At 37.8% G+C, this 13,803-nt stretch overlaps 1 protein-coding gene and 1 long non-coding RNA gene across 3 annotated transcripts in view; both read left to right on the forward strand.

The window, feature by feature from the left end:
* Positions 1–13,803, forward strand: part of LOC131228742 (probable plastidic glucose transporter 1) — a 41,304-nt gene that overhangs the window by 21,923 nt on the left and 5,578 nt on the right. For both annotated transcript variants that reach the window (XM_058224593.1, XM_058224594.1), the window contains exons 7-9: positions 1,177–1,323; positions 1,411–1,484; positions 6,910–6,998. In XM_058224593.1, the coding sequence (XP_058080576.1) occupies positions 1,177–1,323; positions 1,411–1,484; positions 6,910–6,998 (310 nt within the window). The remainder of the gene's footprint in view (positions 1–1,176; positions 1,324–1,410; positions 1,485–6,909; positions 6,999–13,803) is intronic.
* LOC131228743 (uncharacterized) lies at positions 7,385–13,598 on the forward strand. Its single transcript, XR_009163079.1, has 2 exons — positions 7,385–8,557; positions 13,148–13,598. It is a non-coding gene; the product is annotated as an uncharacterized LOC131228743 (long non-coding RNA).

The following is a 13,803-nucleotide window of genomic DNA, read 5'->3' on the forward strand; positions in this document are numbered from 1 at the left end:
GTAAGTGGTTAATTGTCTTGCATCAAATTGGTATTAGAGCGGGAGGTCTCGTGTTTGAGACTCCTCACCGGGGGTGATTAATGTAGGGGCACACTCGGGGTGGGCGGGTGGCTCATGTGAGGCCTGCATCAGATTGTTTAGTAGATGTTTCTTAGGAACAAATTTTCTTTCCATACAAACCAAACAGATATGTCCTGATAGAAGTTTCAATAATTAATTCACCAAGCTGATGTTTCAATTTTATCACAAATTGCTTCATCTGTTGATCCAAAATGCACCCAAGCGAACTCGACAATATGGGAATTGAAAACTTGAAAGTTGACAATGAAGTTCTGATACCACATCTTATTCATTCCTTTAAGAACTAGACTCACCACTGAATTTGTTTACACATACATAAAAATCCTTTTCCACCCTTCAAATGCATAGCATGAGGCTTTTGGCTTTGAAACACTGAGGCTGTGAAGATATTGCCCAGATTGAATACAATAATTTGGACTGGTCGGTCATATGATGGGATTCGATGAGAAAGGATATTACTTTGGGTGGTTCATGGGAGTAATTGCAGAAGTTCTATAGTTTCTGAGACCATGAGAGTAGCTATACAAATCACAGAAGCTGCTTAGTTCAAGCATGAACAAAACAAGTATCTGGTGTTTTTATAGTTGGACTGGTAACCTTCCGGATGAAGGTCGTACCTAAAATTTCTTATGTTGTGATCCATTTGAGGGATTTTGTTGAATTAGAGTGGTTTATTATATCTAAGAAATCGTTATATTTACAGGGTTTAAGGCTCCTGTTAAAAAAAAAGAGGAGGCTACTTTAAATTTTATATTGAAGTAGAATTTCCAAGCATTCGTTACCAGACTGCCAGGATATGTATTTGTTTATCTTATTCATCTTGAGAACCTTTTTTTTTTTTCTTTTTCTTTTTCTTGAATAGGAGTTGTTTATTATGTCAAAGATTCCATTGGATTGACAGGGGATCCTGTAAAATTTATATAGAAGTTGAATACTTAAACCTTGTTTATTTGATTGCTAGGAAATGTATTTGTTTATCTATGCACTTTTACTTTGTGTTCAAGTTCAATCTTATTTACAGTGTCAAGGAAACTATATTTCTCTCTCAAACACATAATTAGAGGCATTATTGTTTTTATTTTTATATGATTACAGTAGCTTTAATTGGAGGGGCTCTCTTTGTACTTCAACAATTTGCTGGCATAAACGGAATTCTTTATTTTTCATCATTGACATTTCATGATGTTGGGATTACAAGCGGCGCTTTAGCAAGCTTATTTGTAGGGCTTACCAATTTTGCAGGTTTGGCACTTGATATTTTTTCCTTTCAAGTTTTTAGATGCTTTTGTTGGAATAACCTTATTCTTGTCCATTGGTGGATATCTGCAGGGGCATTATTTGCTCTATACCTAATGGATAAGCAAGGGAGAAAGAAACTTCTAATTGGAAGCTACTTAGGGATGGTGAGTGACATTCTTCTATGAGTTATTGATGAGCAATGTCTATGAGCATTGATGAACAGTTTATCTATGCCTTTGAATCTGATTTCACTCCTTAGACTGCTCTATAGAAGTTCCTTTTTATGGGGCGACTAGAGAGGCTAGTACCCATGTGTCGTATTCGTGATGCCAAATAGTTTGCATATACTGTCTAGTGTTTAGAGGATGTCCCATATGTAGCATACTATTGTTTTGATGCTAACTTTTAAATGGACATCCTCTGTTGGCTGTTTTCTACTAATGTATTTTAGAGCCCCCAAAGTCTCTCCTACACTTCAATTTCTTTGGTTTTTTCATTATCGGTATGTTATTACTGAACTATTGTTCCTTCTCAGTCAACGTTAAGATTTCACTACAGCCTAGTGAATATAGGCCTTAGGGAACTTTTAGAAGTAATGCTTTTTTACTTGGGTAAAATTTAACTTTCCAAATCCCATTCGAACTTTTTATCTTGAAGTCAAAGATGAAAACTGCTTCCTTGGTCATCATCTAACATATTATTTAATGTGAGATTGGGTTTGCCAATGGGGCAGGCGTTTTATTTGTTGTTGCACCTCCTACATAGAGAAAGTAATTATTATTGTTTTGTATCCATCTTTTCATGGAAGTACTCGTAGCCAGTAATTTTTGTTAGTATCTTTGGTGTGTAATTTATTCAATTAATAGGAAAGTATCTTCCAATCATGACCTAGGTGATACTTTGCATGTCATGTTATTTGAGTTTCCTAGGTGATACAGGCCTTCCAAGTGTTTTTCCTTCCAAAGTATCTAGGTGTTAAGGTACTCTGAAGAAAAAAAGGCGCTTAATCAGTAAAGTTAACTTCCAAAGTCACTGGACCTTTTATCTTGAAGTCAGATGAAAAAAGGCTTAACTAAAAAAGAAAGGCTTCCTTAATTTCACCTAACATATTATTCAATGTCAGGTTGTGCTTGTGAACAGGGCAAAGTTTTATTTGTGGTTGCACGATTCCTATGTAAAATTTCGAAAATACAATAGGGATGTAATTTGTTAGAATGTTTTTTTTTTTGTGGGGAGTATATGTTTGGGCGTTGTGAGCCTCCCATTTTAAGGGAGTGCTTCAACATTGAGATCTGAGGTTGGAGCCTAGCTTAACTATAAAAGAAAGGCTGCCTTAATTTCACCTAACATATTATTCAATTTTAGGTTGTGCTTGTGAGTGGGGCAAAGTTTTATTTGTGGTTGCACCTCCTATGTAAAAATTCGAAAATACAATAGGGATGTAATTTGTTAGAATGTTTTTTGTGAGGAGTATATGTTTGGGCCTTGTGGGTCCCCCATTTTAAGGGTCGTAATATGAAAGAATGATGGGTTAGTTGGGAGCTGCTATTTTAGTGGGGAAGTGGGCTGATTTCTCATCCCCTTTCCTTTCTATCTCTGTATGTGATGGGGACATCATGCACACACGCGCACGCACGCCACCCCCTACGCACGTACGGAAGGAGAGGGAGGGCCCCACCATCAATCTGGCTCGATGGCGATGTCGAGGGAGGGCCTCCTAGTTAGAAGACGAAGTTTTGATTCAAAAGAGTGGGCCCGATAGTCACGAAAAGCCCATCATGGGATCTCATGATCATGACCCACTAGTTAGATTAAGTTCATACTTTAGGTTTTGCTTATTTATATTATTTAGAACATCATGAACGCTTTAGATTTCTTTAATTGGTTTTTATTTTAGTTTACTTCATCGCCAAGTAATAGGTTATGCATATGATGCGAGTTTTGGGGTATAGGGTTTTCCCTATAAATAAGCACCCTTGTAGTTCTTTTGATTCATTGAAGTCTAATAAAAATTCTTGTAAGTGTTTTTTTATTTTTTATTTATTTTTATTTTTATTTTTATTTTATAACTTTTTGACTTTCTGAGTTGTGGAAAAATTCAAGTGGGTGCGAAGCCCTCCCTTTTCAAAGGGCTAACTATCGTGGTGCGAAGCCACATCTATCCCCATCCGCCCCCACCCTCTTCCATCCATATATCTCAATTACAGCCATCCTTGCCTCGATTCCATCAGTTTTGCAACGGATCGTCTCTCTACAACAGATTTCCAGATCTAGCCCTGCAAGAGGGCTGAAACTTCGGCGGAGTACCACGCACAAACCGTGCATCGGATCGAGCTGAGATTTGGGGGTTTTGGAGTCCATTCCTGGCCAACCAGGGCCAAGGTGGCCTTTTTCTGAATAGTGGGCCTCACACACGTGTGGCCGTGATCACACGCACGTGCGTTTGGGCCATTGTTGCTGTCCGCGCGCGGGAACTGTCTTCCGGTTCAGGTTTTCTTCTTATTTTACCCTCATACTAGTTTTTCATAAACCCTAACCCTATATTGCATTATCCTTAATTTATTAGCCCCTTTTCTCACCCTAGGGTTCCTTGAATTGAAATTCATGAATCCCTTGTATTAGGGACTGGTTACTGTGCATGTGTGGATGATTTTTATTTCCCTTTGAGCATTGTTTGGTCCATAATTTTACTGATTCAGTCCTAGCCTGTGTAAGCCTGGACCCGCACTGATTTCCTTAGCTTGTATGTTTGAACATTTGTGTGGTATGTGGAATTTTTATGTTATTGTTTCTGAATTAGTGTGATCTAAGCCTGAAATCTTGCATATCATATTTAAATTTTATGTCCTGCATCAGTATGCCCCTTGTTCTGTTTGTTTTAACAATTATTTTTGTGGCCATTAAAAGAATCATTGTTCATGGAAATATTCCTATTTAATGGTTTTGGTGTCTTTGGTTTATTATTTGTTCAATTAATTGTGAAGTAGGAAGGTCCATGACCTTTCAGAAAAAAAAAGTAGGAAGGTCATTTGAGTGTCCTTGGTGATACATGCCTTAGGAAAATCCTCTTTACTTAATCAGGCGAAATTGACTTTCCTAAGACAATTGGAACTTAATCTTGAAGGCAATGATGAAAAATGCTACGTTATCACCTTATCAACTAATCAATTATTCATCATGAGTGGGTTTATGAGGGGGGGCATGAGTCTTATTTGTGTTGCACCTCCCACATAAAAGTATGAAAATGTATAGTTAATATTAATTACTAGAATGTTTTTTAACCATCATCTATGGAAGCACTCATGTTTAGTGGTTTTTGTAAGAATCATTGGTTTTTTATTTGTTCAGTTAATAGAAAGTCAGAGGGCCCTAGTGATGCTTTGCATATTATGTCATTTGAGTTTCCTAGGTGATAGGGCTATTGAGGTTAAATATGTATTACATCTTGATGACCGAGACCATGCATGTGTATTCTAATGGTACTCTTTCTTTCTAGCAGAGTTCAAATGTCAACGGAAGTCTAATACCTTTTTGAACCAATAAATTTAGAACTTAAATCATTGGAGAAATTCTTTATTGGAGAGCTACTAAAAATTGATAGTCTCATGTTCATTGCAGATGTAAACTATTAGAGTTTGTACAGTATTTTGGCATTTTTGCACCACTATGAAAGAATCTAACCAGTGGGGAAAACTGATCAAACTAAAAGAATAATATCAATGATGAAGAATTGGACTCATGTGATGTGCAAAGGCGTTAAGGGACTCATGCCTCTTGGTTTAGAGATCTCATCTATAGACAATTGCTATATTGGAACTCATTATCTAGATCTAAGTGTATGGCGCCTTTATACAGTGCTGTATGACGCTAAGCTTGTGCACTTAAAATTTTCTACGCACAATATAGATGGCGCAGCCGGCTGATGGGGAGGATCCGCCCAAGCATAGGCACCTCCAAGTTAAGCACAAGAATCACACAAAGGCATCAATAGGCTATTATATTATTTGTGTGAAAGATATGAGTTCTGATAGGAATAGGATAAGCTTAATTGCATTTGAAGAATATGGATACTTTCATCTTCTCTCTATGGGTATTGACTTGGTATGATACTAGGTTATGGTGCCCTAGATACTTTTGGATACTTTATGGATGCAGTTTTATTGTATCCACTTGTAACATGTTCTTTTTTTAACTCATTAAAAAATCTTGTTAGATATTTAGATAAAAGGAATGCCATAAAGAATCATACAACTAGGGTGTTTAAAATAAAAATTCATTAGATCTTCATGCTCAGAAGGCTAGTCTAGCATTGCATGCACCAGCATAAATTGTTTGCAAGTTGCAACTTCCCCTTTGCATGTAGCGCACAATTGTTGTGCTAAGGTGTAGCATAGGGCTTGATTGTGTTGGCTTGTGAGTTGTATTGGTAATCATGTATAGGTGGGTTCCCTGCTATGTTGTCCAGCCAACCACACGAGCATGACTTTTCATACATCGTTGCTTCATGCTTATTGGCAACTGCTCCTCCTTGACTTTACTTTGTGCTCGGCCTTTGGAGCGTGCATGTAATTTTTGGGCCAAGGGTCAATGTTGGGTGTTACTGTAAAGCTTTACCAATCTACCATTTAAGAGACAATCCCAAATTGCTGGAGAAAAACTAAGATGATGAAGAATAAATTCACTTGATTTCACATGATGTAGCGAACGAAAATAGAACATGGTTTGAAAAGATGAAATTTAGCTGGTGTCAAGTCTTTCTGATAAAGATCACAAAAGTAAATATGAATATCATTTTTACAATATCAGCATCCGATCAATTCCTGGATTTCAGGAATTTCAGAATCTTATCTCTATTCCTTCATCTAGAGCAGTCGATGCCATCTATGAAAGGAACAAAACTTCACTTTGTAAGTTTTATTTGAATGAGGAAATTTGTTCTTATTCTAGAAAATTATTACTGCTACATCCACATATCAACCAATCATGCTCCCAACTAATCTAAGCTCTTTACAATTCTATAATAGTATATAGTATTTCAGAATCAGATAAAAGCCAATTTTATTCATTTTTGCTCATAATCACCAATATCCTCTCATGTATGTAACTATCATTTATACAATAACATGCACACGGTGACACCTGTATGGTTACAGATAGGAAATTGAAAAAAGTGAAGGGAGAAGGAGAAGAAGAAGAACAAAATACCCTCCTAACATGGGGAAAAAGACAAAATGCCATACCCCATATGCCTACCTTAACAACACCAACATGCAAGAATCATTCACGCATTCAAACACACCCACTGCATGCAGGCTGCATGTGGTAGAATTCCCATATTCTCTTAAAATACCCTGCAAGTATTCACCTGTTGATTCATAAACTAGAGATATGCGGTCCTTTAAGTGAGGGAAACTTTTAGCATGCTCCTTATGTGGCTTTGGAGATGCAAAGTGTATAAAATCCACATTTATTAGGGACATACATGGTTATGTGCTTATACATGCTTCTAACCTGTACAAGTACAATGATTTCATTAAGATAGTGATACAAACTTAGCTTATGATACTGATTTAATCTGTGTTTGTGCAGGCGGCTTCAATGTTTCTTATAACATATTCTATTAGTTCTCCATTAGATGAACAGCTAAGTCACTTCCTACCAGTACTTGGAACCCTCGTGTATGTGTTCTTCATTGTCTTTGCAGTATTTTTGATGAAATATTATCTCATGTTGTGTCTCAGGAAAGCATCTGTTGTCATTCTTCTTGTTATATTGCTCAAGTAGTTTGTGCAGGACAATGTGGGGATTCAAATAGATACCTCTGTTGAATTGTATCTAACATGGACAATCATGCATACAAGTCAAGTCTTTTGCGTAGCATTTGGGCTATAAGGGTTGTAGCACTGAGAGAGCATGTCAAAGCCTAGTTAAGGTGTTACTGGGATTCTAATAGGGAGAGAGAGAGAGAGAGAGAGAGAGAGAGAGAGAGAGCATGTCAAAGATCTCTAAATTCCACCTCATTAGGATCTGTCAAATCAACGGTATAAGAGAAAAAAATCAACGGTATAAGAGAAGAAAATATAGGAAAAGGAGAGATCTTGATTCTTCTCTCTCAAATCAACTTATTTATAGCTTAGCCCTAAACATAACAAAATAATATGGTACAGTCAGTGTTCGTATCGGTATCGCTATAAGTTTCGTTGGTCAGGGATGCGGAAACAATATCGATATTGCAGATAACATCGCCGATAACCGGAAATGCGGGGAAATATTGGGTAAACATAGGGAAATGGTGCAAATTTTCAGTGAAACTTTAGAAGATGCTAAAATACACATATTTACATATTTAGGAATTAAAAAAAATGTAAAAAGAATGCATACATAATAAGTTTCCATTTAATGGGGGCGTTAAAGCAATGTTTTGTCGTAAGAAATTAGTCTAACCATCTCATCTATCCATCCTACCTTCTATCAAAATATCCATTGATATTTCAAAATATCGACAACACAATATTTTGCTGAGAAATTGTCAACAACTAGAAAGGAAATGAAAGATTGTGGTCTTGATATAGCTCACATTGCAATAATGATAATATCACGATATTACCGTCGACAAAATTGAACACTACATGCAACCATGCATCTAATTTTTTTTTTTTTTTTGAAATGGAAACTTTTTCAATAAATAGATTTTTGGCAATATTATTGAAATATCTCCAATCCACTTGCAATGTAAGCGACACCGAAAATTTACACAATCGAAAATATTGGCGATACATTGGCAATACAAGTAACACCTGGAATTTACACGATAAAAAATATTGTTGATATCAATACATTGGCGATATTTAACAATACATTGCCTATACCTAGAATTTCTGATACTACCAGTATTATTAGTATCTGATGCAGGACATGAAATTCAAATATGATGTGCAAGATTTTCAGGCTTTAGATCACGTTAGTTTAGAAACAATTACACAAAATTCCATATCCCACACAAAAGTTCAAGCATTCAATCAAGGGGAATCTATGCAGGCCCAGGCCTACACAAGCTAGGGTTGGATCAATCAAAATTATAGACCAAACAATAATAAAAGGAGGGAAAATTCATCCACACATGCATAGAAATAATTCCCTAATTCAAAGGGTTCACAGATTTCAATTCAGGGAACCCTAAGGTTGAAGAAAGGGCATAAAATTGGGGATTTGAGTAATTTAGGGTTAGGGATTTGGGGTGAAAGAGGGGTGAAAGAGAAGAGAGAGACGACCTAGAGAAGTGCCACACGGATGGACAACGGTGAAGGCCCAAACGCACGTGTGCTAGAGGTGTCCGGCACGTGTGTGGGGCCCACAAATAAAAAAATGGCCAGCTTGGCCCTGGTCGGCCAGGGGTGGGCCACAAAACTTCCAAATTTTAGCTTGATCCGATGCATGGTCAGTGCGTGGTGCTCTGCCGAAGTTTCAGCCCTTCTGCAGGGCCAGATTTTGGAAATCTGCTGTAAAGAGAAAAACGACTGCAATAGAGGATGAATTTGAAGCGTGGATGATTGTAGGAGGAGAAATATGGATGGTAGAAGGCGGGGGTGAATCGGGATAGGTGTGGCTTCGCACCACGGTAGTCAGCCCTTCGAGTAAGGGAGGGTTTCACACCCAATTGAATCTCCACAACTCAGAAATTTAGAAAAGCAGAAAAATGTAGAAATTTTATTAATGTTCAATGAGAAAAAAGACTACAAGGGGTGCCTATTTATAATAAAACCCTATACCCCAAAACTCGCGTCATGTGCGCAATCTATTACTTGGAGACGAAGTAATAAAAAATAACAACTAATCAAAGTAATCTAAACTGTTCATGATATTCCTAATAACAATAATAAGCAAAGTACTAGATTAATTAGAATAGTGGGCGACGATCATGAGAACCCATGGTGGGATTCACATGACTATCAGGTCCACTACAACGAACCAAAATGTAGTCCTCTAATTAGGAGGCCCTCTCTGAACGTCGTCATCGATCCAGATCGATGGTGGGGCCCTCCTCGCGTACGCGCATAGGGGGGCGTGCGTATGCGCGTGATGTCCTCATCAACTCTCCCCGGCTGCGAAGATTTCGCCACTGGCGAAACAAAACTCTTAAACCGCTCCAAGATGTCAGGATGAAGTCTCTGAAGCTCCTCCTTAGTGAGCCGCATACTGTTTGAAGCTGGGTATGACCGCTACTTAACCAGGTACTTCTGAAACCTGCCGTCCGACGTAGATAATATTTGATGGTCCAGAATATCCTCTATCTCCTCTCTGGGTGTGGGAAGGGTAGGTATAAGAGGTAGAGGCTGTGAAAATGGGTCGGGAAGGGTAGGTATGAGAGGTAGAGACTTGGACGATGGGTCAGAAAGGGTAGGTATGAGAGGTAGAGGCTGGGAAGATGGGTCGGGAAAGGGCCATGGATTAAGGAAAAAGTCCGTGGAATTAGGATGGTTAGGCGAAAGGCTGGACAATGCATCAGTGGCCCCTTAAAATACAATTAGATCCTCCACATTGAATGTGGAACTAATTCCCATGGAGGGTGGAAGATCTACCACATACGCATTGAGACCGTCTCGTTTTATAATTTTGAATGGTCCACCGCTACGCGTGTGTAATTTACGAACGGCTCCCTGAGGGTACCACTCTGGTCTGATGCGGATCATCACAGTCCCTTACATTGAATTCCTTGAAATGTTTATGTTGGTCTGCAGAAAGCGTGTAATGTTCGTCACTAGTCATGATCTTCTGCTTGATTTCTTGATGCCATGAATGAATGTGATGCACAAGGGACTCTGCAGACTCTGATGGCCTATGTGATAGTGACATAGGGACAAGATCGATAGGCTTCCTAGGAACAACATTACACTAAAATGTGGCTTTGTATAACCCAAACTGAATAGGAACAAAACAACGGGGCCAACTATCGGTATTATTTGCTTGTGTAAAGGCACAATGCACAACTGCAAGAGTCGCAGACTCTTGCGTTCCCTCATCGTTCAAGCCTAATGCGGACCATGACGTAGCAAGGTGTCCCGTATCGGTATTGGTTGGCGTAACGGTGACCTCCAAAACCGATACGGATACGGCGGCGTAACGGTGATACGGGGGCGTAACGGCAAAAATATAGATTAAATCTGGAATATTCTAAGCATTCCAAATATGCATTCATTTATAAATTGGAACATATTTATGGTAGTGTAATGGTCCACTCTTTGGTGAGAAGTTGTAACGGACCGTCTGATAACCTGAATTTGACTACAAAATTCATATATTTAATTTTTTAATTATCTACTATCAATGATAGATATATTAGAATGAATGTAATATGAAAATATCTTACATTTAGGTGTTTGCAATTATTTTTTAGGGCCAAAATTCATGTGTAAATAAGAAAAAAATAAAAATATAAAATATAAAATGACACCCCAAATATGTAAAATGCACATTAACATGTTCTACTATGATTAACACATCATATGACATCATTAAAACAGCAAAAGAATCGTTAAAAAATGATTTTCGAATTTTCAAAAAAAGGGTAGAAATAAATGCGTAAATAGAAAAAAATATAAAATGGCACCCCAAATATGTAAAATGCACATTAACATGTTCTACTATGATTAACACATCATATGACATCATTAAAACAGCAAAAGAATCATTAAAAAAAGGGCCGAGATAAATGCGTAAATAGAAAAAAATATAAAATGGCACCCCAAATCTGTAAAATGCATATTAACATGTTCTACTATGATTAACACATCATATGGCATCATTAAAACAGCAAAAGAATCATTAAAAATGATTTTTCGAATTTTCAAAAAAGGGCCAAAATAAATGCGTAAATAGAAAAAAATATAAAAATATATAAAATGGCACTCCAAATCTGTAAAATGCACATTAACATGTTCTACTATGATTAACACATCACATGACATCATTAAAACAGCAAAAGAATCATTAAAAAATGATTTTTCGAATTTTCAAAAAAGGGCCAAAATAAATGCGTAAATACACCCCAAATCTGTAAAATGCACATTAACATGTTCTACTATGATTAACACATCAAATAGCATGATTAAAACAGCAAAACAACCATTAAAAATTGATTTTTCGAATTTTAAAAAAGGGGCCAAAATTCATGCGTAAATAGAAAAAATATTAAAAAATTATTAAATGGCACCCCAAATCTGTAAAATGCACATTAACATGTTCTACTATGATTAACACATCATATGACATGATTAAAACAGAAAAACATATTAAAAAAAGTATAAATACTTATTTTTGACTTTCTGAAAAATGGCCCACCGAGCTTTGATTCAAAAAAATCTGTAATATAATGTGTTTTTATCTCAAATACCTAGCCAAGGTTGGTCGAAATTAGTACTGGTTCATATTCTTCCTCCTCACTGTCACTTTTTGGGAGCACTATTCTTACTTGCCCATCAATAAGGAACACCTTGGTGCCCTCTCTTATGCCACACCGGTGGGCAAAGTGACCAAACCCTTGACACCTAAAACACCTAGTTGCTCCACTCTTACGTGAGCTAGACCCGATAACCTCTTTACTCTTATCATCTTTGGGCCTGGACTGAAAACTGCTGGAAGGTTTGTCTTGGTATCCAGTGCTAGGCTTAGCCCCAGAAGGGTTGACCTTAGTACTAGAATCATGAAAATCAAACCACCTTCCCACATGTGTTTTGAGATATTGCTCGACCTCTAACACTACTTGATACAACTGTTCAATAATGTCTGTCTTTGGCGAGCATTCTCTCCCAATGTCAGTACGGAGGCCCGTTTTAAATCGAGCAAGGGTGAGTACGGGATCCTCATCAACTTCACACCTAGTCAAGTACTCTTCGAACTTCTCAATGTATTCCGCCACACTCATGGAACTTTGTTGAAGAGACTGCCATTCCTCAATCAACCGTAAGCGATAAGAGAAAGGGTGGTACTTCTCCTTAGTGTTTCTTTCATTTCTCCCCAATGGACTATTGGGCACTCCCTTGCTCTTTCTTTCTTTCGCTCTACAGTAGCCTAAAACCTCTTTGCTTGGCCCACAAGCTTCATCCTGGCGAATCGGACTCCACGAGCATCCGACATGTCATACCACTCAAAATAGTAGTCCATATCCGCCAGCCAGTCTAAAAAGGCTTTAGGGTCCAAGTGAGCATGAAACGTAGGGGCATCTACTCTAATTCCCTTGAGGAGTTACGCATCTGGGTCATAATGATAGGACTAAATGCTCCTATAAGACTCTATATGAAGAAAATGACACAATACTACTCAATTTCCAGCAACCTATCTGTGCAAAAAATTTGTCAACAAAAAATCCAACAAAGAGATGCAGATTTTCTAATAGTAGAAAATTCAGCAATTTATATCAGAAATTATGGACCTCTAAACAACTCTATATGATGATACTTAATGCATAATGGACACAAATAACCTAAACCCTAAACATGTAATGCATTCCCCTATAAAAACCTTGTTCTCTGATACCAAATTTGATGCAGGACATGAAATTCAAATATGATGTGCAAGATTTTCAGGCTTTAGATCACGTTAGTTCAGAAACAAGGCCTAGGCCTACACAAGCTAGGGTTGGATCAATCAAAATTATAGACCAAACAATAATAAAAGGAGGGTAAATTCATCCACACATGCACAAAAATAATTCTCCAATCCAAGGGGTTCACAAATTTCAATTCGGGAAACCTTAAGGTTGAAGAAAGGGCATAAAATTGGGGATTTGAGTAATTTAGGGCTAGGGTTAGTGATTTAGGGTGAAAGAGAGGTGAAAGAGAAGAGAGAGACGAACCAGAGAAGCGTCACATGCGTGGACAACGGTGAAGGCGCAGATGCACGTGCGCTGGAGGTGTCCCGCATGTGTGTCGGGCCCACAAATCGAAAAATGGCCAGCTTGGCCCTAGACAACCAGGGGTGGGCCACAAAACCTCCAAATTTCAGCCTGATCTGATACACGGTTTGTGCGTGGTGCTTCGCCGAAGTTTCAGCGATCCTGTAGGGCCAGATTCTGAAAATTTGCTGTAGAGAGAAAAACGGTTGCAATAGAGGATGAATTTGAAGCGTAGATGATTGTAGGAGAAGAGAAATATGGATGGTAAAAAGTGGGGGCGAATCGGAATAGGTGTGGCTTCGCATCACGGTAGTCAGCCCTTCGAGTAAAGGAGGGTTTCACACCCAATTGAATCTCCACAACTCAGAAATTTAGAGGAGCAGAAAAATGCAGAAATTTTATTAATGTTCAATGAGAAAAAAGACTACAAGGGGTGCCTATTTATAATAAAACCCTATACTCCAAAACTCTTGTCATGTGCGCAATCTATTACTTGGAGACGAAGTAATAAAAAATAACAACTAATCAAAGCAATCTAAACTGTTCATGATATTCCTAATAACAATAATAAGCAAAACCCGAAGTACTAGATT

The sequence above is a fragment of the Magnolia sinica genome, chromosome 16 (genome assembly GCF_029962835.1).
Source record: "Magnolia sinica isolate HGM2019 chromosome 16, MsV1, whole genome shotgun sequence".
NCBI classification, from domain to species: domain Eukaryota; kingdom Viridiplantae; phylum Streptophyta; class Magnoliopsida; order Magnoliales; family Magnoliaceae; genus Magnolia; species Magnolia sinica.